This window comes from Curcuma longa, chromosome 19 (genome assembly GCF_044706935.1).
Source record: "Curcuma longa cultivar G26 ecotype Majalengka, Jawa Barat chromosome 19, ITB_CL_G26_1.1, whole genome shotgun sequence".
Classification (NCBI taxonomy): domain Eukaryota; kingdom Viridiplantae; phylum Streptophyta; class Magnoliopsida; order Zingiberales; family Zingiberaceae; genus Curcuma; species Curcuma longa.
This window is the reverse complement of record NC_133879.1, coordinates 2,890,272-2,916,110: the sequence shown is the minus strand read 5'-3', so window position 1 is coordinate 2,916,110 and position 25,839 is coordinate 2,890,272. Positions and strand designations below refer to the sequence as shown.

Genomic DNA, 25,839 nt, shown 5'->3' with positions numbered 1-25,839 from the left:
AATTAAATTTTTAGAATAACAAATTATTCTAGTTATACCTGATGAATTACGTGCAGCGGAAATGGCATGATACTGTCGATGATCCACGCCAAGTTTGTCGAGACGACTTCTCAAGCACGAGCCGCGTTGCTGGTTACGTCACTAGCCGTAAATCAGCAACGATCGATACAGAAGAATACTCTAATATCAGAAACGCGCAACAACACACGTTGCTTTCGTTTTCGGGGTTTTCTAACGATCGCTGATAAACAAATTTACGAAGATCTTCTCAAAGGCACAAATCCGGAGCCTTTCTAGTAATGATGGAGACTTCCGAAATCAAGATTCCGGCAGCAGTGTTCTTCCTCGCAGCAACTTCACCAAGGTTTTCTTGGTCGGCAGCAGGAAGCGACGACAAAGGGGTCGGCTGCAGCAAGCAACAGCAAAAGCCGGCAGCAAACTCCAGCAAAGGCTAGCAGCAAACTCCAACAGAGGGCCGGTGGCAGCAAGCTCCGACGGTGGGCAGGCGGCAGCAAGCTGAGCAGAAGGCCGGCGGCAGGGAGTTTTCCGGCAAAGGAAGAGGCGTGATCAGGGCAAGGAGGCAATCGAATCAGAGAACGAAGGAAGAGGACAAAAACTAGGGTTTCTCGTACCATTGTTGCAGCCGACAGCCTCTCCTTCTTAAGGAAGACGAAGCTGCAACTTGGCACCAATCCTTCCTTTTCCACCGCCCAATCCACAGCCAGCAACCGGGATTCCTTTCCTTAATGGTGTGAAGCCAGCTCCATCGGGATCTCCTTCCCGATTTGCTTGCAGGCGGCGGACGGGAGGTGGGACGTGCACGTTCACGCATTGAAGAGGAAGCACAGTGCTTCTCTCTTGAACCGGTGAATTAGGTTAAGCCTTTGAACCGGGTTTGAACCTGGTTCAACTTGAATCGGGTTCAAGTCCAGTTCGGTTTGGTTCATAATCAAATTTGTTCAATTAAGCAATCAAACGAATTCTGGTTTGACCCAAATAAGTTTCGTTTGTTTTCGTCTTCTCAAGACAAAACTTGTCATGCCTTCCATTTTGCTAAAATTCCTTCCAACATGAATCAAACAAAGTTGGTTCAATCTTTGGTTCAAAACCAGTTTGTCTGGTTCATCAACCAGATCATTTTCGATTTTGGTTAATCCATCTTCATAAGATAGAATCCATCATTTTCCTTTGTCCGGTCTAATTGAATTTCTTTTGTTCTGAGAATATAATTCCTAAACTCGTTTTAAGTCATTTCAAAACTTGTAATGCGTGTAACCCAATAGGTTTTCGGTTATGTTGGTCGTCCGAAATTAACTCTTAATTTTGGATCTATCATGAGTAGCACCTAGTAGTACATCATAATCCTCAATTAATCAAAAAATTAATAACTAATTTCAGAATAATTTCTAAACCCTTCAGCAGCTTTAATAAAATCAACTTTAATAACTGATTTTATGTTGGTAAAAGACAACGGTTGATTAAGTTGTGAAAGACGTCCTATGATTCTCTTTTATTTTTATTTTCTTGTCCACTTTTTTTCCCTCCTTTGCTGAATTTTTTCTTTTCTCTCTCCTTCAGATTCTTTTACCGTTCCTTTCTTTTACCCTTCCCTATGGATTTTTTTTTCCACTATCAATTCATTTCCTTTCTCTTTTCATCTTTCAAAGTAAACATGCATAATATTAGTTTTAATAATTTTAGTATTAGTAGATTTCGTTTTAACCTCAGATGTTTCCTCATTCCTGACCTTCAAATATGCCCTCTGTAGATTTATTTTTATAATTTTACCCTCTACTTCATTGTGAAAATGCTCTCTATAATTTCATTGTTATCATGTTACGTCCTTCCTTATATTCCTATAAGTTTTATTGTTTATCTTCTTTGGCGTTGATAGTAACAATGGTGAATGATGCTGTGAAAATCCACCGCTTATGTTGGATGTTGAAGTGGCCAGTGACAGTGCAAAGATCGAACGATACGGAGGTTGTCAGGATGGGAATCGTTCCTCCACAACCGGAGGTGTCTTGTTTGCACACAATAACAAAAGTGTCAATAGGCACTAGAGTTGTTCAACAAACCCCCTCTTTCGTAAAAGTCACACAACGATGAATGTAAAAAGAATGCAAAAACAAAAACACTAACGAGAGAGATTCATCCCTTTTTTTCTAACGGATATGTTTCAATTTGACTTGGGATGACATGGTAAGTGTGAGGTCATATCTAAAGTTAGTATCTTTAATTACAAATGATCGTGCCCAAGTATGATTTGAGATATAAGGTGGAAGGTCATACCTAAGTAAGATATGCAAGGACAAATGACATGTGTAGAGGATGGGAGGTCACATCTAAGAGATGCCACATTGATAATCATCAAGAGCTTAGGAACTTGGACAGCTCAGGAACTCAAGACCTCAGGCAGCTTAGACTAGAGAGCTCGAATTAGAGAACTCAAGAGCTTGAAAACTTAACTTAGGAGCTCGGGTAATTCAGACTAGAGTGGGAACTCAGGATCTTGAGCAAGAGAGCCCGGATTGGAGAGTTAGGAATGGCTTAGCTTCGAATGACTCAATTTGAACTAGCTTAGTTCAGCATATTTTCAACTCAGACTAACAACTTTAAATGACTCAACTCAAACCACCTCAACTGAAGATGTCGGTCTATAAATGTTGATGTACTGATCTATTTCATCTCACAAAGTTGGAACCTTGAGTGAAATATGTGGTGTCAACATTAAGAAGCCACGTAGACATATAGCCTACTACTGATGTCGAAAACCCAGAAGACAACGAAATTTTAATCTTAAACAAGATATTTTTAATACATTGATAGCTCTAGGTTTTCGAGATCAGTAGTAGGCTATATATATATTTCCATGAACTTATTTGGCACATTTTAAGGTAAAAACGCATGTTTTAAGGTGCAATTCTGATGTGTCTCATAGACATCATCTTGGGTAGGACTGTAGATATACTCGAGTAGGTCTATGTCAGATGATCGGAGACATGATCAGAGAGCATGATCAAGACAGAGTCGAGTGTTATGGCTTGAGAATATCTCTGTTCGAGGACACCCTGAAAAGACACCAAGATAGAGTCGAGTGTTGTGGCTCGAGAACATCTCCGCTTGGAAACATCCTCAGAAAGACATCAAAGCAGAGTCGAGTGTTATGGTTTGGAACACCCTCACTCAGGAACATCCCCTGAAAAGACACCAAGATAGAGTCGAGTGTTGTGGCTCGAGAACATCTCCGCTTGGAAACATCCTCAGAAAGACATCAAAGCAGAGTCGAGTGTTATGGTTTGGGAACACCCTCACTCAGGAACATCCCCGGAAAGACACCAAAGCAAAGTTGAGTGTTGCGGCTTGGGAACACCCCCACTCGAGAACATCCCTGAAAAGACACCAGCAAGGTAGAGTCAGGTCCCTAGAAAGACACCAAGACATAGTCGAATGTTACAGCTTGGGAACATCCTCAAAAAAACATCAAGGCAGAGTCAAATGTTACGGCTCGGAAACATCTCCGAAAGACGTTGTGAATAACCTACTCGGGTGAAGAAGTTATGGTCGATTGGCTTGGGTATTTTACCGCTCGAAGAAAATGTTTGCTCGGGTACCTCCTCGGGAAATCTAATCGAGCCTATTACTCTATTTTTTCATGACTAGTTGACTATATAGGAGCATCCCCAGTCAGGAAAATCCTCAATACGTCGTTCGATACGAGAACATCTCCGCTCGAGAATCTCTCCCGAAATTGACCCCTCCGCTTATTGAGCCTAATCATTCTTGTTAATGATTCCTTATTTGTGATCTTGACCGAAGTGGCAAGGTCTTAAATAGGGCCCCATGTGTAAGGAGGAGGATGTCAACAGATTGGGTACACATGATACCATGTAAGGTGAGGAGAGGTCAACCTTGGATCCTCACTCGAATATGTCCTGTGTGTCAAATGTTGACCCTGATTGGAGGTGATGATGCCCACACTTCTACCCACGCATGAGACTGTCAGTTTAGTCCATGTGGAGGTTTGTCTCGATGGTATATAAGGGGCATTGTGGATTAAGAGAAGCTAACTTGGTCATTCGTTGTGAGTAGTCTGAATCAAGATAGTAGTTGATCCGGTCAATTATTATTATTCTTCTTCTTGTTGCTTTTGCTAAAATCCTTCTTCTAAGGAGGCACTCTTTCTCAGCTCTATGGTAACTTAACCGTCGAAAGGATCATGCCAACCCATGCTGACTAATGTTGATTTGCAAACAGGAGACCTGCTCGGGCACGAAAAGTCAAAAGCACTATCGGATTTCAACCCGAAAGAGGTGGTGCGACCAATCAAGGAGAGAGAGGAGAGGTTCGGCCTGCATCACATTCATTTTAAACTAATTTTTAAATAAAATATCATATATTCCATACACCTTATTTATTCATTTTCCATACTAAACTCATTTTTCCTTTATATATTTTAAGTCATAAAATACCAGATATCATATCATTAATTCTTACAATTTAATTTAGAAATTTCTAAAATAAAAAATATAAATTTCTGGCGTAAAAAACTAATTTTTAAAATTAGATAGTTCTAATTGAATTGCCTAAAATCTAATTTTTTTTATTTTTTAATTATTCAAGCTTCCAAAAACTTATATCTATGTTTGACATAATATTTAGTATATAGGTATATTCAGTTTTAACGACATCTTATTTGAACCACTTCTAGTTCCTAAAAGCGTCGTTAGGTAATATTATTCAATTTATACCTATAAAGTTTTTAATGTTCAGAAAATCAAATGCACCCTCCTATTTTCCTAATCCGTGAGAATGCATGAACATGACCTATTATCAAGGAGATCAAACACTTCCTGACCAGTTCTATATACTGTTTACTTTTCCTTGTGTGTATTGATTCCTGAATCCTGATCAAGAGTCTTATTCAAACCATCGAAGTTTCAAGAACAAGTCAAAAAAGATACGTATGTAATCATATTAATTTTTTTTATAATTTAAATATTCAATTTTTATGATCTGATTAATCTTAAAAATGAACAACTCGATCCTATCGATCATCAAGATAAATTCAAAAAAATACAAATATCCACAACTTAACAATCCAACATCACTAATAGTTCAAATACCGCAAACGTTTGACAATGCCTAACATGAGAATCGAACTCTCACTGTATGAATTATCCATCTTACCGTTTACCATCCCACCATGCCCTAGGAAGCATATGTAATCACACTAATGATTTTAGTGACAATGGCTTTGCAAAAATAGGATAACAGCCTACCGCATCATTCATTTGTAAATCTGAAGCAGGTTGATAATTGTCTAAACCAAGCCACTTTACAAATGTAAGTATGAACTAATCTCTTCTAAAACAGATGGAATCTGTCATATCCAACGATCCCACATGATCGATCCCACGATCATTTATGAAGAGGTAAATCGAGAAACTACAGCTGGTCACAATGGAGGAGGATATTGCTCGACTTCATCGAAATTCAAACTCTTGCCCTCTTCTGCAAATATGCTCCGTCGTAACCAACTCAACTATACCCCGGGAGCAAGTATGAACTAATCTCATACTAAGCACTCAATAGTTATTAAGCGAACGATCACAGGTGAGATTGCCGGGCAGACTATTCTTCAGCAGCATCACATTAGGACAGTTTTAACATAGTAATTGTGGTAAGATTAAGAGAGGCATTCACTAACTCAACGTGCCCTAAATAATATGCATCAAAGAATACATTGCATAAAGGAAATTGAAAATCCTCGAGTCACATTGGACCAGCATCATGAAGAAATTTTAACCTTGTAAGCAGTTGATTAAGTCGAAGTGACAATAATCAACTCCTAGAATGAAGATAAAAGGTGGATAACTTTGCTAAACTTTGACCGTTCTGCAGTCAGCTACCGATAATTCATCACAAATTCATTTTTGGCCTGAAAGCAAATCATATCTTGTCAAATGTAATTCATTAAGTATCTCATAAAGAAGCAATCCAGGTACTTACAAACTTTGCTACTTCACTTGCTTTTTCATCGTCAAAACCTAGGGAAGCCAAGACCTTGTGACCAGCTGATTCTTTCTCATTCCATATACCGAGAAGTATATGTGCTGTTGTTATCTCTCCATCCTCGCCTGCTACCATTATAAGGAAAAAAAATATTCATGGTTGTTAAGCTGGCAATGAAATAGTTAATTATTTTTTACAATAAAAAAAAGCCGACGACTGAATGTTGAAACTGATTGTCAACCATCACAGATGCTACAACCATCTTTTTCAGACAATTTTTTAACTTGTGGCATCCAGACAAGAGATGCAAACAACCAAAGTACTGATATGGCTATGACTCAATTAACGAAAGTTACAGGAACTGGTACAACAGAATGCTTTACGCTCAAGCCGCTATGTCCTTCAGTTCCAAGTCTCCAATGAAGGTCTTCACCTTGCATTGAATTAAACCATGTGTTCCACTGCTTGTGCGGGCCTCATATCAACTTCTGAGTTTCATTCGAGCAAACATATTCCCCAAAAAGGATACTTAACAAATTAGCTATAACCTAAAGTCACGAGTTATACTTTAGAATGAGAGAATTTTGAATTCAGCTTTATCTGTAGGTAAGGAAGCTATGAGCAATACAACTATGAGTCTCATTCAATATTTCACAATTACATCTAGAATAAATGGAAACAAGACAAGATGTGCCAAAATAACAAGTGCAAAAAGAATAAAAAACTACACTTGTTGCACAACCACCCCTTAGAGGAAGGAAAGCTAGGGGGCAATGAGTAGGAGGAGAAATGGAAGTTTGGGCTTAGCAGGATTTGGTGTTGCTGATATTTTACAAGAGATGTTTACTTTGGTAATAATATTTAAGATCAAAACAATGGTAAAGATTTTATTCAGCATGTTATACTCAATACATGTAGGAGAAGAATCCACTGCAGTATTATTTAAGAATGATGAGAAGCATATGATATCTAAGTAATTTTCGCTAGCATATCAATTTTAGAGATCATTCATGATATCTAAGCATTCACCATTTAGTTGAAAATCCACTTGTTACATAGTAACGAATTACATAACACAACAATTTAGTTACACAAATTTATTGGTCTTTGGAACCATAATTTGGAGTGTTATAACCTGTGAAAATCAGCAAGAGCAGTGAATTGAATGACATTTTTCAGAAATAGTAATATGTTTAATGCAAAGATGCTTCACTGCCCTCCAGAAATTGCAAGTTATTTGTTTTTTTTAAAGAGGTACAGATAAAATGTATTTATTGTTGTTCTGTGGATAAGAGACGCCTATTATATGGTAACTAAAATGTTGAACCTAAAACATCAAATCAGACTAAACCAACTCCATAACTAATGACAACCTCACTACATATAACAAATTACCAATACTCCCAAAGTAGAGCATAGATACAATCTGTGTCCAACTTGTTGTGCATAACCTAGAAAAAGGAAATCACAAAAACAAAAGTAAAACTAAAGCATGAAAAAGCAAGTAGGCGTCAAATGAACCCATGGATTAGATAAGACCCAAGAGACTCTCGAGAGGGCTTCCTCCTAAAGTGGTAGCATTGGCAACAAGGGTGGAGTTAGGTTAACGCCTACCTGGGTTTTAGCCCGGGGCCATTTTATTTATTTATTTTTTATATGTAATTGTTCATCCGATCAACCCTAAATCCCCAAACCAAATTCCGTGATCAACCCGGAGCTTTTTACATATATATATCTATGCAACTTCTGTCATCGACTGATCAGCCCAGGGACCTTTTTATTTTTCGTTAAATTGTTTTTAACCCAGGTAGATTATAATCCACTGATTGGCAACACAAACAAACATATGAAAGGGGAGAAGAAAAGAACTCAACAAGAATCTTAGGATTGACTAAGAGGATAATGCCTCATGGGACACAAAAGTTAATAAAGGAGAAGCCAATCAGATATGGAGGGTAGATTAACAGCACAATTCAACCCTTATTGAACATAACAGACTGAGAACAAGGCCCTTTCTTCAAAAGAATGAACACTGTTCTGGCCTTCACAAGCTGTGAAGATGATCCAAGAGATTTTGAGATGAAACCTTGTGATCCACTTGCAGACTACTTGATAAAGAGAAAACATATCTAGGGCTACGGAGAAGAGCAGTGGAGACATTCATAAGATGAAGCCATATATGGTGGACAATAATGGAAAAGACCTACTTAGATTGAGAAGAGTTGTTTCCACTGCAGAGAATGCAGCCAATGAGGTACATGCCATGATACTGCAGCAACTGAAGTGGTGAAGCAGCTGGTTTGTGCCCATCAGGATCTCTCGACAAACACCAAAAAGGACAGCAGTAGAAGTCCAAATCAATGACAAGCTCATGTAAGATCTACTTTGTCAGGGACGATGACAGCAGAAGAAGAATTGACTGTTGAAGTTCAGCACAAGGAGAGAAGCTGGTATCAACTGCTTGCTCATGGAAGGGACAAGATGGGCACACGACAGCCCACAATCAATAGAAGAAAGGTCGTAGCAAGTAGCTGAAGAGGAATTGATTCAGCACATGTCCCTAGTTCAGTGCTTGGATGTCGAGAGGAGTTGAATAGGACGTACTGCAGAAGAGAGCAGCGAGGATTGCACACGAATTCTACAGTTGTATAAAGTAGTATATAGTGGGAAGTGACATGAGTTCTTGAGCAGTGGGATTCTTCTACCTCTTAACCAAGGGAAGCAGTGTGTGCTTGGACACAATTAGATGCCTAGACATGAGATAGAAGCAGTTGTACGGTCACTATAGGAATAGAAGATGAGGGGCACCAAGAATTGTCAGCATGTGAGATGACTGCCATGCCAAATTTGGCAGTGTACATGAGTGCCAAATTTGGCAGTTACATGAATAAAATCTGTGGTGATTGGGGGGGGGGGGGGGGTTGGTTTGGATTAGGGCATATTTGGACAAAGAGAGGCCTATGGAGAGCTGGAAGACAGAAAACACCAAGACTAGAAGAGGGGCCAGGTTAAGAGGTAGAAATAATACTGTATTGATTGTTGTTCTCTTAGTTACTAACACTTATTCCATGGTATGTATAAGGCCAATAAACCATAAACCTGCAATGTGAGACAACCCATTACACACAACTAATCACTCATACAACTAAACCATATTTTCAAAATATAATAATAATAATAACTCTCACATGTTTAAAGGGACAATAATATGGAAGATACATGGATATTGAAGATGGCCCTGCAATCTGATAGACAACATATTCCTAGCTTCCCACTAACTTTTCCTCCACAAAAGCTCTTGGAAAGACATTCATACTTTGTGCTTTATATAATGATGACAGGATCATTATCCAAAGATCAATGTAATTCCAGTTTCGTGGTCATTTACCTTTCCTCCACAAAAGCTCTTCCACAATGACAACAGATTTACTATCCTAGATCAAGATATATTATCTGGAATGCTCAAAGGGGCATTTATGAATTAGAACAAACAAGTTCGTGACTTGGATTGTCAGGTCCACAGGATCAGTGATCTAGGCCAATTGTGACCCTTGGTCCTCGTGCATGGAAGTTTGGTATCAGACAGGTCAAAAGTCAAAACACTATTTTGAATCCCTAAAATGCAATGTCATAAATTCTAAACCAACCTCTCTCTTAAGCCTAGCGCTGCCTAACTTTGCTCACTCCACATTGTTCGTTGTGTTTCCATAGCAGCCCCTTTCTCTATTGTATCATGTTATCTCCTTTCTTGATTTCTTTCTCTTTTTTTTCTTACTGCAGCACCCTGCTGCCCTCCGCACTAGTAGCTCAGTTGCATTGGATGGCAATAAACGCCACTTATTGCAACCCTGTTTGAAGTAACCACCTCTTTCAAGCCTTCAAAGAGAAATTTCCCATCATGTGTGCAGTGACCCTCATATCAGAGTTCTTTAGGTTTAGAGGCTTATCTCGAATCTGCTGCATCTTCCTTCATCTGGAAGAATTTATGAGACTAGTCTCTTACTTTTTTTTTCTTTTGTCATCTTCAGAGAAAACTAGTATGATGGTTGCAGAGCTATGGCATGATCACATTTAGTTTTTGTTGACTGGGCAAGAAAGTAAGATCTGTCTGCATTAACTCCTGTGCATGCCTATCTCCAAATCAGGCAAATTTATTGAGGCAAAACAATTGTTCTGAGAAGAAAGACATTTTCACTTATGAAGCGTCTGACATTGCACTAGTTAAAACAGAAACACCAGCATCATACATTCATACATGCATTCTTACTAATAATTGAAGTAGACTACATTGAAAATATAAATGACATTTTTTTTCATTGACTAGAATATTGTAATTTTGGTGAATAACGTAAAAAATAGTGGTATTTTGGTATTTGCCTTGACAATTTAAATCATGATGGAAGTCAGATAAGCAATGTTTTTATGCTTCTGTTCTGCACTAGTGTAGGCTTGCAGGCTATGTTGGTTGATGGTCTAGTTTAAACTCATTCTTCAACGTGAAGAATAATATGAGGATTAAATTAATCAATAGGAATGCTTTAGCAATTGCAGGATAATTTCTTGTCTAATGCATGTATAAAGATATGGGGTTTGAAAATTTGTTTACTGCTATTCAATCTAGACAAGTTAATATGTACTAGTTCATAGTGACTTACCTGATTTCAGTTGCTCATCAACAGCCCAATCTAGTGCCCTTTGTGCTGGTTTGGTCAAGGGAGGAAATTCTGGACTGAAAAAATTCATGTTTGATTTGCCTAGTAATTTCACAGTTTCCTCACGCACATTAAAAATTGTAATCCCATTTGCCCGTAAAAATTTTGCTGCTTCACTTGTTCCTGAAATAGATCAAACAAGCACTGCTGTAACCAAAAAGTCCAAATTTTCAATAGCAAAATGTCATTTACTAATATATCATCAGATGGGAAATAACAGTCAAGCTGTACAAAAGCAGCCAGAAGTTGAGACTATACCCATCCTGAAAAATATTGCTTTCTAGCTGATTTTTGAAGTTCCACAAACTACAGGATCATTTGTCAGCCCCATTTTAGAAGCTCTCAGAGCAAACTCACAAAGAAACAAATTACAATTGGATTCTACTATATTATACTTACACAAGTGACTGAAAATTTAGAAGTAAAATATGCAAAAAAGAATAATTTAAGTTATTTCTTTAAGGCATCTTTAATTACTGAAATCATTTAATTTAGTTGAAACACACAATTTATCAAATACTTACAATCTTCTGAAAAATTATTATAGCATGTTATTAAGTTGAGGATTTTTTGGGTTGAAAAATGATTTAAATTCACTGATTATAGACAACTCAGTTTCATTGTCCTTAGTTGACCAAGATTTGCCATCAGCTCTGAATACATGGTTAAATGGGGATTCAAGGAATGACGTGTTTTAAGGGCAAGATGTTAGATGTCCTTCACAGGGGCAGTGTAGTGCCCAATAGGGGGCTTCAGATCACAAGTTCACAACTTGTATCAGCCTACAATAAATAATAATAAGCATCATTGATTACACACCAAAAAAAAGAAGGTAATTAGAAAAGAAAAACATTTTCTATGTTGGGAAAAACACAAAAGGGGGAAATAAATAACTGAGCTTGACTTCTTGTGCATAGAACCCCTGTAGGTGCCTCCATGATATGAGAAGAGTTCTTCCTCTTGCCACATTCTAAAGGAACTGGAGGCATAGTTCTCGGAAATGGAGTGGGCCAGCCAGTCCGAAAAAAAAGGGAAACTGAATCAGCCCATCAAGGGAGGTATAGCTATATTACAGTATTGGTCTTGCTCACAAACATAGAATGTTGCAGCACTATGGAGGTGGGGTGGTGGGTGCAACAAATAGTGAAGACAGAATGGATGGAGAATGATGAATACATGAAGGAGTTTGTGTTGTGTGTTGACTGGCGAGGAAGATTGGTTGGTGGCAGCCATTAGGAGCGATGATCCGGCAATTGTGAGATCATAGGAATGGTAAAGGGATTTAGTGAAAGTGGAAGACAAAGGCATTTTACAAAAGACTATGGCCAATTGCAAGATTGGAAGAAGCGGATTGGCAAAAACAAACAAGGAGATAGAGGATTAAAGAAAGGGGTTTCAATTCTATGGAGGTAGGGCGGCCAGTGCAATGAATTTTGATGAGTGCTTACAACACAGATGAGGAATGGTGATAGCAGGGACGAATTTGAAGTGTATGATGATTGGTGAGGAAGGGTAGTTGAAGGCAACAATTAGGAGTGATGATTGAGTAATGTATGAGATCATGGGGATGGTAGAAGGATTTCATAAAGGGTGACAAGATAGTGGCATTTTGTGAAGGATGTGGACATAAAGAGCAAAAGTGAGCTTCACATGTTCACAAAAGAAAGTTGCACTTGTTCACCGAAGACTTCAGAATTAACGAGAAACAATTGGCACAAAGTGGTGCTTCGAGGAAATAATAAGGCTCTGAATCGGTACACAATGAGATAGATAAAAAGGAGGCCAAAGGAAGAAATATAAGAGATGAAAGAAAGATAGGAAAGAGGAGAATCGGAGAGAAGGGATAAAGATAAGAACTTAAAACCTACCTCATATATATAGGCTTCACACCAAAAAATAAAAGATGGAAAATATAAGAAAAAAAGGAAATGGTGTGGATCATGCAGACCCTCATCTATTAACTACAACCCCTATTGAATGGAAAGGAAAAAGTAATTTTCAGAAAACCTGTATTTAAAAAGGCCTTTATATCGGTTTTCACTACCACAGGGCAAAGGCCAAGCTGATAGATTGATGCTCTAAAAATTGGCTACACAGTTGCTTATACAGACAGATGAATGAAAAAGGGGATATGTATGAATTTTAAGGTTGGCTGCAATATGTATCTACACAATCACAAACTAAACAATTTATATTTTGAGAGGAAGTGGGGACTTGAAAAAAAAAAAAAAAAAAGAGGAAATAAAACCACTGATGTTAGCTTATGAAGAAGCACACAAGCTGACAACGAGAATTTGTGGCAGTGATGACCTGCTAGAGAGGAGACATTATCTCCAGTAACTCACACAGAAGAGAAGATATATGTTTAACCCTATAGGATGATGTTAATAAACAAGAACTTCAAGATCATGAAAGTGCTTCAGCTGGAGAATGGTGGCAAAGGACATGCAAGAGATCTAGAGAAAAAGAGATCAAGGGGAATGGCACAGGATAAGTGAGAGGGTTTTGGTTTAAAGTTTATTTATTTTAGGTATATGGATTAATTTCCAAGAGCAGTTCAAGACTAGATTTATTTGATTTATTCAATCAACTGTAACTTATAAGTACAAACTAGTGAGTGGACATAAGTGATTGGGATTGGGCAGCTAGGCACTTTTCATTATACATTAGAATGGGATAAATACCATTTCCACATAGTAGCTCATGGAAGTTGGGAGATGTCTCCAAAATGTATGAACTTGGTAAGGTGTTCTGCATTATTTGATCTATCAGGGCCACATGGTACAATGAAAGTGTTTAATCTGTCAGAGCCTCATGGTACAACCAGAATAACACGTGGCTATCCCAAACTAGCACCACAGCTCACCGCATCTCCAGCATCATGCACTATAGTAAATGTAACTTTTTCCTTGGTCCACTCATTCAGTCCAGTAAAGTACACCTAGCCCAGAACTTGAAGCTCAGCCACCATTCTAAACCCAGTTCGATTGAATAAGAGATAGATAACTATTATTAGCTAAAACTTGACCCTCAATGTCAAACCTTGACAGAACCAGAAATGTGCATGGCCACCTCTATCTTACCTCAACACCTTGAAGCTAAACACCTAATACTCACCTCATCCACCTTGCACCTTGACTGGTCTTACAAACTGATACAAGCTCTTTTCACCTCAGCAATTCAGTCCATAACTCAGTGCTCTCTGAAGCAAAGTGTTTCCTAATACACATTCAGCAAAACACCACTCTCATTCTATACTTGGACTCTTAGTGAGGCAGGCCAATCATTGGTCATGATTTGACCAAACATTGTTCATAAAATTAACTACTCTACAAGTTACTGCTATTACTGCTAGCTGCTATTTTTCAACCATTTACCTCAATCATATTCTGCACTATTAACCCCTCCTTCGATGTCCTATTTTGTCATTTGCTAGATATCCTTTTATAAACTTGAGTTACCATGTCACAAGGGTGTCCATTTCAACTTCTATCACCAATGCATTCACTGTGTTCCAAGAGAGCCGCATGAATCACTCTATGAAATAACAAAGTTGTCCTAGCTCCCTAAGACAGTGGCCTAGTTGGTCTCAATTAAGGCCAAGGAATGGAAGTCAATCACCACAACTACAACAGGAACCATGTATAGAGCAACTATGAAACAAACTTTAAAATTTTGAGTCTTGTTGGAGTTTCAATCTCACCAAAACCATACAATTTCAGTAATGTATCATGCCTTGTCGGTACAATTTTGTTACTTATTAATTGTATTACTAATAATACTAGTTAACTTTTTATTATAATTTAATGGTTACTTAATAATTAAATAGATTTCTAACATATTCATGTCCTTATATTTGTTAATAAATTTAATCACCTCACTCTTCAAATTAAATTTGCTTACAATCAATTATGTTTTAATTTTTAACTTTAGTCATTCGTAAATTATATGCTTCTTTCATTTCATAGTAAATTACATATAATTTATTCATTTTAGGCAAAACATTGTTGGAATGTGCAATGACAAAATGAGACCTTGGTACTCTACAATTGGGTCATAATTTGTTTTCAAATTCTAAAACATTAGAGCAATTTTAGATTTAAAGACCAAGCGACGTAATTTTATTTAAATGAATGTATATTTTTATTGCTTTATGTAAATATGTTTGAAATTTATTTATTAGCATTTAATAAAAAAATTGGTCATTTAATATAATTTTGTCACATGTAATTTTTAATAAAACTTTCAGATGAAGTAAAATAATTTAAAATCCTAACCATTTGATTTTAATTTGGTTTCATTTGTTTCATGTAATTATAATTATTAGAATGTACGAAAACCAAAGATATACAAGATTTTAAAATTTTAAAATATTATTTTTAGACTTAAATTAGATTTAAAATTTTATGATTAAATTTATTTAATTTTATAAATAAAAAATTTAAAATATAAAATTTGACTCAAACAAATTTGAAAATTTTAGATTCAAAATTTTCCTTTTGTTGAAATCAAATTTAAATTAAAAAATTTTTATACTTCAATTTGAATTAGACAGAATTTTCTTAAAAAATTAATAATTAATTTAATCGAGTTAGTACATATGTATCATACTTACCATGTATCTCTCATGAAATTAATTAAAAATAGTGAAATAAAATGAATATTTTTTAATTTAACCAAAGTGTCATCAAACCTTAGTTTTTTAATGGCTCGCTCACACACTCTTTCAATGTCAAAAAAGTTAGAACACACAAAAATATATATATTGTAATGTTAGATACTAAATATTATCCTATTTAAATATTTTTAAAATATTTTGCATTTCAAATTATTTTTTAAATGACTTTTTGACTAAATTGAACTACTATTTTAAATTTTAGAGGTCAAGTGAAAATCACTTTAAAATTTAGTGGAGTCTATCTAGTAGACATAGTGATTACAATTAAATGGCTTTCGATTTAGATTTATTTTGATAATAGTTCAATTCAATAGATAAATATTTGATAAGGTAATGGTACTTTCTTTTTTTTCCTTATTACTGATTCAACCTCCACGCCAACCCGATCGCACCTGCCTACCTCCGATCACTGATGTCCACCTACCGCACGATACTCCTCTCCTTCTCCCCTATCCTTGTTTTTTTTCCCTCGGTCTTTCTTATCTCCCTCTATTTCTGCTGCACTCCATTCCTCCTTTATCTCCCTTGGTCTCTTTTCTCTCCCTATATTTCCATTGAGCCAACATATTGAAGTCATCTCAGTGTCGGTCAATGGACGGAATGGTAAATTTCATCCATGTCGGCCGACACAAGTCGACACTCATGCTATGAATTAAACTTTTACAATCACAAATATCTATTAACATAGGGGGCCAACAAGAGAGAGACCCTATAACTATAGTAGAGGTTTGACCACTATCGTCAAATGCTCCCCTACACTAAGGGAACATTGCAAGAGCGAATTGGATATCACTTTGAATAGAGTAGCCCTCATGTGGCACCTACTATCAAAGCACTTAAGCTAAGTGAAGAAGTTAGACTAAGGAAAGACTTCACACCCACATCCCACACTATGGTACATAATTGGGCTAGCAAGAGTTTCAACAAAGGACTAGCTAGATAAGGCTATTGTTTGCTCGACTGAATGCACAAATATGGCCACCCAAGTTCCCTTACACTCTACCCACCTAAGGATCAACTATAACCCTCTATGTTCCAATCTTGAGGGGATCAAGGAAGAGCAAAAATATTAACTTGAAAATGGTAAGTAAATCATAAACTCAACCACTGCAATAATTTAAGATCAACTCAGTAAAAAGAAAATGTCAACTCACAACAAAGATAAAGCCTAAACTCAAACATCCAAAAGGATAAAAGTACTCAAACAAAATTAAAAAGGAATTTTTTTTATGTGTTTAAGGATGAAAGGAGAAACAATTAAGATGGAAAAGAATTAACCACTATAAAAAAATAAAAAATTAACAGATAAAAAATAAAGAATTTTTTTAAAATGTCATTTGAAGGAGGGCTCGCGCGGCCACCACGGTCTCACTTGAGGCCTTCACGCAGCTGTCATGGTCTCGCTCAAGGCCTCTGCGCACCCACCGCTATCTATCTCAAGGCCTTTACATGGTCATGGGGCTCACGCGAGGCCGCAAGACTCTCATAAGGCCTTTGCACGACTGTGAGGCCTCGCACAAGGCTTCTGCAAGGTCATGAGGCTTCCATGTGGTTGTGAGGCCTCACACAGTCCATGCGGCCGTGGGGCCTTGCGGGAGGCCTCGCATGGTCGTGCCGATGTCAGTGTTGTGCTAGTCGGCAAGTGGAACGATAAGTTTCACCCATGCTGCCCAATACGACATTAGATTTTAAACCATGGTCCCACCTTAGGCAAATTGGAGCATTGCTCTCCCCTCAAAACTCGAATGATGTACAAGGATGTAAGGCCCAATAACACGATGATTTTCGCTTGATTGATGGTTGACAAGGGTTCATTGTTACTTCTCATTAGTGGTGATAGTGTAAACTAGAAGGGACACGATCCACATTTAAAGGAGGTGGTGGTGGGGCCTTAGTGGTGCTATTCCAAGAGAATCCTAGAGTCATGACTAATATGTCATGAGGCAACCCACTTCCTCCACATCCACAATCAAAATTAGCCTATCTCATGGGCCCTGTTAAGATTTGGAAGCTAATTCATTCAAAGGCGCATGAGATACTAAAGAAGGAGATGATCATCGACCACTAGACAAGAACCCCTTATCCTTGTGAAGTTCATTTCTTGACAAGAAATAAGCAAAGTCATCAAAAGTAGGAAATACAAAGTTACAGAGGGCATTTAATTAATCTCGACCCTAGCAACCCAAAAGGGCACGGCTAAGATATGCTCTAACCAACCATCCTTGTTGGCATAGATTGAGTACTTCAATCCCAATAGGCCCTCCTTTAACTTGCGAGCACCACTTAAGGAGATTCAAAGGAGGGAATAGCTCCAAGAGTTGCAATAGATGTCATTTGACCAAGAAACTCCACTTTCCTCCAAGTTGATAGACATAGCAAGTAACTTTTTCAAGCCTTCATAGAGCTCAACCCCTATAACTTAAAACCTTAAGGAGAAATGTAAAAGCTTGGTGCGCACACAATCCTTCAAACAAAGAAAGATAGATAAGAGCATTCATTAATGTCTCCATATTCACATCATTACAAACTGCCACGAAATTGACCAAGAACCTCTAATTATTAGGAGTAACTTGAGACGAAGCATCATGGAGCCTATATAGGACATTAATGAAGAACAAGTGGCCATGAAGTTTAAAGTTGACTTTAATCATGCGCATGAGAAAGAAGGGCAGAAATGGAAAATGAATCATTTAAAAATATTAGTTCCTAAAAACGAAAATACTAACACCTCTATAACCAACCCATAGATTAAATAGCCTTACCTCCTTGATGCCTCTTGTCCAAATTGAATCATCTACATAAAAGGTTTCCTAATGGAAAAATTTTAAACAAAGGATGAAGAACTCTAGTTAGCTCTCGCTCTCTCCACTCTTAAAGTTTCCACCCAAATGGTGATCAAGATATAGGCTTGCCTATTGATTGATACATGGAAGAGGCACCACCTCTAAAGGAACTTCAACCAACCTTAGGAGAGTAGTTACTTATATTACTACAAAATCACTATATTCCATACCTAAGGAGCAAAGTCTAATGTTACGGGTATTATGACCTGGCTCACAGCCTCAGGGACACGTCAGATAGAAAGGTGACTTGTCGGAATATGTGCAGGAGGAAGACCCGGGCGTCACGGTTGACTTGACTAGTTGACTGGACTTAATCGGACACGTTCGACTCACCCAAAATCCCTATTCGACCACTCGCTCATATACTCGGCCAATTGCCTTGATCCATCTTATTTGACGGTCACAGTCTGCCTAAGCCCATTGCTCCTACATTCAAGTCGGGTCAGCTCGCCAAATCTCTCAAGCAATCACAACCAAATCTATCATATAGTTACCGCCGACAAAAGGTTATATGACATAACAATCGAATGCTGCATAGTTATCCGTAACAGGATCCACAGATATTACATCTTCATATATATCAAATCCTCACCTACAAAGATCCTCCTTAATTACTGATAAGACAACCCGCATATGGTCTACACTATATAATCTCCTTCATACACGAAGATACAGGTATGCGCAAAAACACTTTTCCTCTACAGTTCTTCTTCTTCTTTCTTGAACTAACTTGAACATCGGAGGGGTCGAGCCAGGGCATCCCTGGCCTTCCATTTCATCGTGTGTGTGTGTTTTCAGGGCCGGCTGTTTGTTCCCTTCTTCCTCCTCTCAGAGGCAACCTCGGTGCTAGATGGCCGGTGATGCGTCCGAAAGCTGATCTCAACAGGAACATAGTTTGGCGTCGCCTGTGGAATAATTGACTAGAAAATTACACCCAGGTTTAGCGGTAAAATAGAAGATGCTCTCTTCCATTTTCTTCGGATAAAAGAAAAAATGAAAGAAAGCAGGAGTAAGGGAGATCTGGTAAACTCTGAATACTAGGACTACCCCGCAGAGAAGACGAAAAGAGTTAGGAGTAAATTGTTGAAGGGGAATATTAAAATAGACAGCTATATCTTGAAAAAATTAGGGAATTGGAAAGCGTAAATCCCCAATCAATTGGTCAGAAAAGAAAGTAATGAAGCCTGATGGGGGAGCATGAGATCGTTGATGGGGTAGGGGCACCTTAACGACATGATCAGTAGGGATGCCTAAGACCACCTTTAACTCTCCTTTCGCCTCCGAACAGAACATAGAAGGGGTAGATTCATACCAAGGCACCATGAGCCTAGCGTAATATGATGAAAAGGGATGAGAAGCATAGTACACTTACACGGCAATGTTGCAGGACAACAAAAGGGTTACATAAATCTGAGTCTACTGCCTTGCAACCCATCCTATTTATAAAACCCAGATTGAAATCCTGACCGTCCGATCGTTGATCGGAGGGTCGCCTTCCTCCCTGCATGGCAAGGTGTCCGCCGTACGTGGCGGGCGGCTGAGCTCAAGGGGAGCCCGACCGCCGCCCCACGTGGCAGATGGTAGAGCTCAAGGAGAGCACGGCCGCTGCCCCACGTGGCAGGTGGCCGAGCTCACGGTGAGCTTGGTCGCCACCCAACATGTCAGTTGAGCGTCTGGCGTGCGCGAGGAAGAGCGATTGTCGGCTGAACGCATGTCAGGCCGGGAGAAATGGAACAATCAACACGGCTCTACGGCAAGATCGGGAAAACGGCAGCACTGCACGTGGCACGCTGATGAGCTCGTGGGAGCTCGGCAGCCACCTGCCGCGAGCTCGAGAGCTCGGCAAACCATGCAGGGTGGAGCAGCCGTGGAAGTAGGGCATGCATCGAGGAGTTCGCAGGAGATCGGCAAGAGTGCGAGAGCTCGGCGTCGTCTGGTGAGGGACGTGAGAGCTCAGCTCAGCAAGGAAGATCAGCAGCCGACTCGGGAAGTCGGCAACTCAAGTCGGGACGTGCAACAGGGGCGCCATGCAGCTTAGGAACAAACTTGCGTCGGGAGTTCGGTGCGGTACGAAAGGGAAGTCCGTGTGTGAGTTTAATTTGTGGAAAGAGAGAAGAATAGATAAAGAGAGAGGAGAGAATAGGAGAAAAGAAGAAAGAAGTGGCGCGTGTGAGTTTAATTTGTGGAAAGAGAGAAGAAAGAAGACTGCTTTTTCTCACTTACCTCTAGCTAGGCATAGATGAGTGCTTGCGGCCACGTGAGGAGAAAGAAAAGGAAAGAAGAGAAGTCAAATTCATAGCCAAGTAAATGGTGGAACGACTGATTGGACCGTTGGAGGAGATACAAGTCAGTACAGACAGATTGACTGATCTGACAAGCTACACATTATTGAAAAAGCATTATCTCTCTTTAAAACCAACCCGAGATCAAGTAGCACACGGAAGCGCGTGAGGTCGGCAGCACCACACGTGGCACATTGCTGAGCTCGCGGGAGCTTGGCAACCACCCCACGCGGCACGCTGCCAAGCTCACGGTGAGCTCGGCAGCCGCTATACGTGTCAGGTCAGCGGTGGATCACACAGACAGAAATCGACAGCCACGCGTCAGGTCGGCGCTGGATTACTCGCACAAAGCTCGACCGCGCACCTGCTCAGGTTGGGAGCTTGCCAGGCGGGTGCGCAGGTTTCGTGTCGTGCAGGCAGAGCTCGAGGAGCTCGGCCGCACACCTGCTCAGGTCGAGAGCGCTCGTGATGACGTGCGCAGGTAGAGAAGCGGTGGCGAGCGATCGTAAGCAGGCAGGAAGCAGTGATATGCTCAGACATGCAACTGAAGTAACCTCTCAACTCTTTTTCTCTCTCCTCCCACTTCACAAACAAACAAATCACTGTCCTTTTTATTTGGCTAGCCACTGTCCTGCTATTGCTCTGCATGCACCTTCATAATATCCATGCCAGTGATACATCACTCTAATACTATAATAGATATCTTCCCCTCACCCTTTCCAACGAACGCCGAAGACCAATCCCTTTAATCCATCATTATCTTTTCCGAGTTCAAATAAGGATTGAGGGGAAAGAATAGGAGTCGGGATGGCAATATCAGAAATCGGTTGCGAATCAATCCAAGGGGAGTCGGCCAGTAAAGTATGAGACGAAGAAGAAAAGTCCTCGACTACGAGTATTATGATGGTTTTATGAAGTGACGAAGACTCCAACAGAACTCCAAAAAAAAAAAAAGTTCTTGAAGGAAATAGTCCGGCCTGATGAATTTACTTCAGCGCACCCTTAAAATCACACTGAAGTATTTTCGCGTGGAAATTATCTGAGTATTTCTCAGAACGCAACCATTGCGCTTGACGTTCCGCCTAGCGGAGCTCTCCCCCAGCCCTATAGGCAGTCGTCTCTTCTTGACTTTTCTCCAGTTCAGCTCGGGCCCCCTCCCAGTGTGGACTCTAGTACCCACTGGCCCTCGACGACATCCTTTGTCTGTGTCTGAAGGACCTTTGAATCCTTGATGACTTGGTGTAGCTAAGCGTCTCGGTCAACTAGTTATTTGCAGTAAATCCTTTTCGTGAACTCGGGCTTCTTGCAGTGCCTGCTCTAGGGACGGCTTTTGTTCCTTTGCTTTTCCGAGTTCCTAAGGGGTCAGGCTCGCCCGCTGCTCTTTAACTTCCCGCAGGCTCTTTGCCAAGTCGGCCTTTAAGGTCTCTACTTATGGTACTGGTTGTCTCCCCCAAATTTCATATTCTCTTATTCGTCTCTCCATGGACTGGAACTCTTGGTATCAACGGGGTAGTTGGTTGTGCCGTTTCATCTCATCAATGCACCTCATTAAAGCACATTGGAGTACCCCGAGCCGCGTGAACCGCTCATCGCAGAATGGCTTGTCACCTGATCAGACCTGGACCTAATTCTGAACTGCATTTGCAAGGGTAATCATATCCAGTCTGCCATAAAACTCGGTCTAGTCAGTCGACTTGTCCGCTCCTTCGACTAGACTTGAGGGGAGACCCGTGTTACGGGTATTATGACCTGGCTCACAGTCTCAGGGACACGTCAGATAGAAGGGTGACTTGTCCGAATATGTGCAGGAGGAAGACTCGGGCGTCACGGTTGACTTGACCGGTTGACTGGACTTAATCGGACACATTCGACTCACCCAAAATCCCTATTCGACCACTCGCTCATATACTCGGCCAATTGCCTTGATCCATCTTATTTGACGGTCACAGTCTGCCTAAGTCCGTTGCTCCTACACTCAAGCCGGGTCAGCTCACCAAATCTCTCAAGCAATCACAACCAAATCTATCATACAGTTACCGCCAACAAGAGGTTATATGACATAACAATCGAATGCTGCACAGTTATCCGTAACAGGATCCGCAAATATTACATCTCCATATATATCAAATCCTCACCTACAAAGATCCTCCTTAATTACTGATAAGACAACCCGCATACGGTCTACACTATATAATCTCCTTCATACACGAAGATACAGGTATGCGCAGAAACACTTTTCCTCTACAGTTCTTCTTCTTCTTTCCAGGAACTAACTTGAGCGTCGGAAGGGGTCGAGCCACGGCATCCCTAGCCTTCCATCTCATCGTGTGTGTGTGTTTTCAGGGCTGGCTGTTGGTTCCCTTCTTCCTCCTCTCAGAGGCAACCTTGGTGCTAGGTGGTCGGTGACGCATCCGAAAGCTGATCTCAACAGAAACATCTAACAAAGGGTGTTCAAGCATTTTATCATTCAAGAGTTGAATTCGAGCACATTCAACATCTTTGCAATGTGATCTCCCACTATTTATAGGAATGAACTAACCATTCACCTTTTGCAAGTACTAGCTCATGTTGCTAATCCTAGATTTCTCAAGAGATACATGTATGCAATTTGCCCAAGTTGAAAGTCAAAGTGATGAAAGATGATTGAAGATTTTTAATATGGATATGTGCAATAATTGCAACTAAATTTGTAGAAAGTTGATAACACAAGGAGAACTAACATCCCAATAGCGAATAGAAATCACCATGCAACCAACCAATGACAACTTTTGGATTTTTCAAACAAATCTAACTCCAAAATGCTACTTTAGAGGAGACTAATGAAAGGGTCCAATTAGTACGAGTAGTGAGGAAAATCCCTAACCAAGGGTAGATAGACCTGAAAACCAAACACCCTCACCTTCAATTGAACCTATAACACCCTCACTTTCCTCTTACCAACAAAGCAACCAACACCATGTGGGAACTATTAATGGAACCTTTGTAGGTGGGAAACCCTCCAGCCAACAATATCCATGACTAAGGGGATCTACAACTTGTGATGCATCAAATGTGATTGTTGATTGTTTCCTTGCTTAATGGGATTTGTCTCATTACATTAACTATCTTGGTCAAACAAAGTTAAAGTGGTGTTTCCTTCTCATACACTATTCCATGGACTATGTTAATCATCCATAGAGGGAGAAGCATTAAAGCCATACTACAATATCCTATAAACAACCATGTAAACTGACGGCTTAGGGTAATGTCGACAATGCCTCTAACACCTGGGTCTAAACTTTCTTAGCTTCTTACTCAAACTAATACTGACCTGAACATCCAAGTGACCCTAGTAGGACCCCGCCATTAGTCCTGTAGTCAAGAGGTAGTTGAGATTTGAGACAGATTGTGCAGATCAACTCCCCCAGTTCGAGTGCTGAAATGTTTGTTGATCCAAACAATTTTCCGTTCAATCACTGAGGCCAACGGAATCACCACAAACATTAACAAAGGCATCCCTGAATTGACAAAGTCTGTCCCTATTGATAATATGTTTACTAACTACCTTATAATTAAGGTGAAGAATCCATAAGGCCCCCATGCAATCTAGTCTATCTACTGCGGCATAACTGATATTGCTAAAGCAGTGGATTATCAAAAGAACACTAAAAATGCATCCAAGTAAATCAAGAATCAAGGATGTCATATATCAAACTAACCCTCTACCAAGATACCCATGAGGAGGGCTTCCGTTCCTGTGTTGGGATATTTGAGCTTCCGTGCCTCCAGTTCTGCCATGGCGAAGGACTTTATAGACCTGAGCGACCATCTGCGGCACACATTACCACCTCGATTACAACTCAAAATCAACTCTCATCGAACCAAAAACAATTTCCGATAGATACACAAACCAAGACCCTCCATATCCTACCTTGGCTTCTTCCCAGTGGACGCTAGCTCCGGTTTCCTGATCCGAAGGCCAACAAATCAAGTAAATCCAAATCAAAATAAGGAGAAGAGATATGGAGCGGGCAAGGGCTTACGCTGTGGGGAGCATAAATACAACGGTGGTGGCGGCGGCGGCAGTAGATTGGAATTTTGACCTCGAGAAGAACCGCGACGGCGCGAGGGAGATGGGATTGGCGAGGAGAGAGTTTCGCAGGAGGGCGACGCGGGGGTTGGCCGGGGAAGAGAGGGATGGGCAGGTGGAAATTCGATTTGGGACGAAAGAGGGGAATATAGCCGCCATCTCGCTGCCCACAGCGTGAGAGGTGCGCCAACACGAGAGAGACGACGCAGCGACGAGGATGTGATTCATTTTGGGCTAATTCAATCCTCCCGAGCAGCCTACATAGTTGTTGGAATTAGGATCCAATTCCAACGTCGATGAATAAATCAAATAAATCTATCATATTGTTTATTTTTATTAAACTATTTTTCGTTGTTAAATCATTGACATGTCAAATCATATCTTATCCATCTTGTAATCCTCATTGACTGGTCCCCACTGACTCACACAGTAATCATCATTGACTTCTTTGAAGGTTTTGTTATTTATCTCCATTTAATTATTTTGATAAAAATCTAACAAATGATATCAAAAAGCTCGATCACTAAGAAAAATTAATCCAAATGTACAATTATTTTTGAGAGAGGAGTGTCACATTGCCACTCTAACAAGTGTTCTCAAAATAAGAACATTCTTCAAGGACTAACCATAAAAAAAAAACTAGGAAGGAATCGACTATATTATTATGTCAACTAGTGGAATTGCTATTGGAAGCCAAGACACATAAATGATGACTTGCAAAATTCCACCATAATAAGTAGATTTCATCTTACAAAAAAGGAAGATGGAGTTTTGGTTTAAGACTGATTTTGGAAGACTCCTTGCCATATATGGGGTAAGATGAAGATGAAAAAAGATCAAGAAAAATGATTAGATAAAGTAACAAATAGAGATTTATGAAGGAAAATCTTGAAGTCATGGTCTTAATTATCTATTGTGCTTGAATATATCTTAGATGAGATTGGAGAGTTCAAAAATGTCAAGGATCTTTAGGGGGAAATCATGCATTATGAAAATCTCAAACGAGGAAGAAGCCCAAGGAAGCGGAAGTAATTATTGAAGAATTTGTAGAGGAGGAAATTCAAGTTCCACTCATTAAAGGGATCAATGAATACATGAGATCCTCTTTGTAAGATCGGAGAGGCATTAAAAGGGGTGAATAGCGTGTGTTGTTAACACTTATTTTTTAAAAATTTATTTTAAAGATAGCAGCGGAAATAAAATTAAACACAAAGGTATTTTATTTTTTACTTAGTTCACA

At 39.6% G+C, this 25,839-nt stretch overlaps 1 protein-coding gene across 2 annotated transcripts; it reads right to left on the bottom strand.

Moving 5' to 3' along the window:
- Positions 1-5,706: 5,706 nt before the first annotated feature.
- LOC141812587 (ATP-dependent Clp protease ATP-binding subunit CLPT1, chloroplastic-like) lies at positions 5,707-24,827 on the bottom strand. Of its 2 annotated transcripts, none has more exons than XM_074700595.1 (6): positions 24,553-24,827; positions 24,441-24,476; positions 24,229-24,338; positions 10,671-10,850; positions 6,013-6,143; positions 5,707-5,941 (listed from the first exon to the last, which is right to left on the bottom strand). In XM_074700595.1, the coding sequence occupies exons 1-6, from the start codon at positions 24,825-24,827 to the stop codon at positions 5,909-5,911; spliced, it is 765 nt and encodes a 254-aa protein (XP_074556696.1). In that variant the 3' UTR covers positions 5,707-5,908. The 2 variants fall into 2 exon arrangements, with proteins under 2 accessions (XP_074556696.1, XP_074556697.1); XM_074700596.1 differs by having other exon boundaries at positions 6,013-6,140; positions 24,553-24,817.
- Between the last annotated feature and the right edge of the window lie 1,012 nt (positions 24,828-25,839).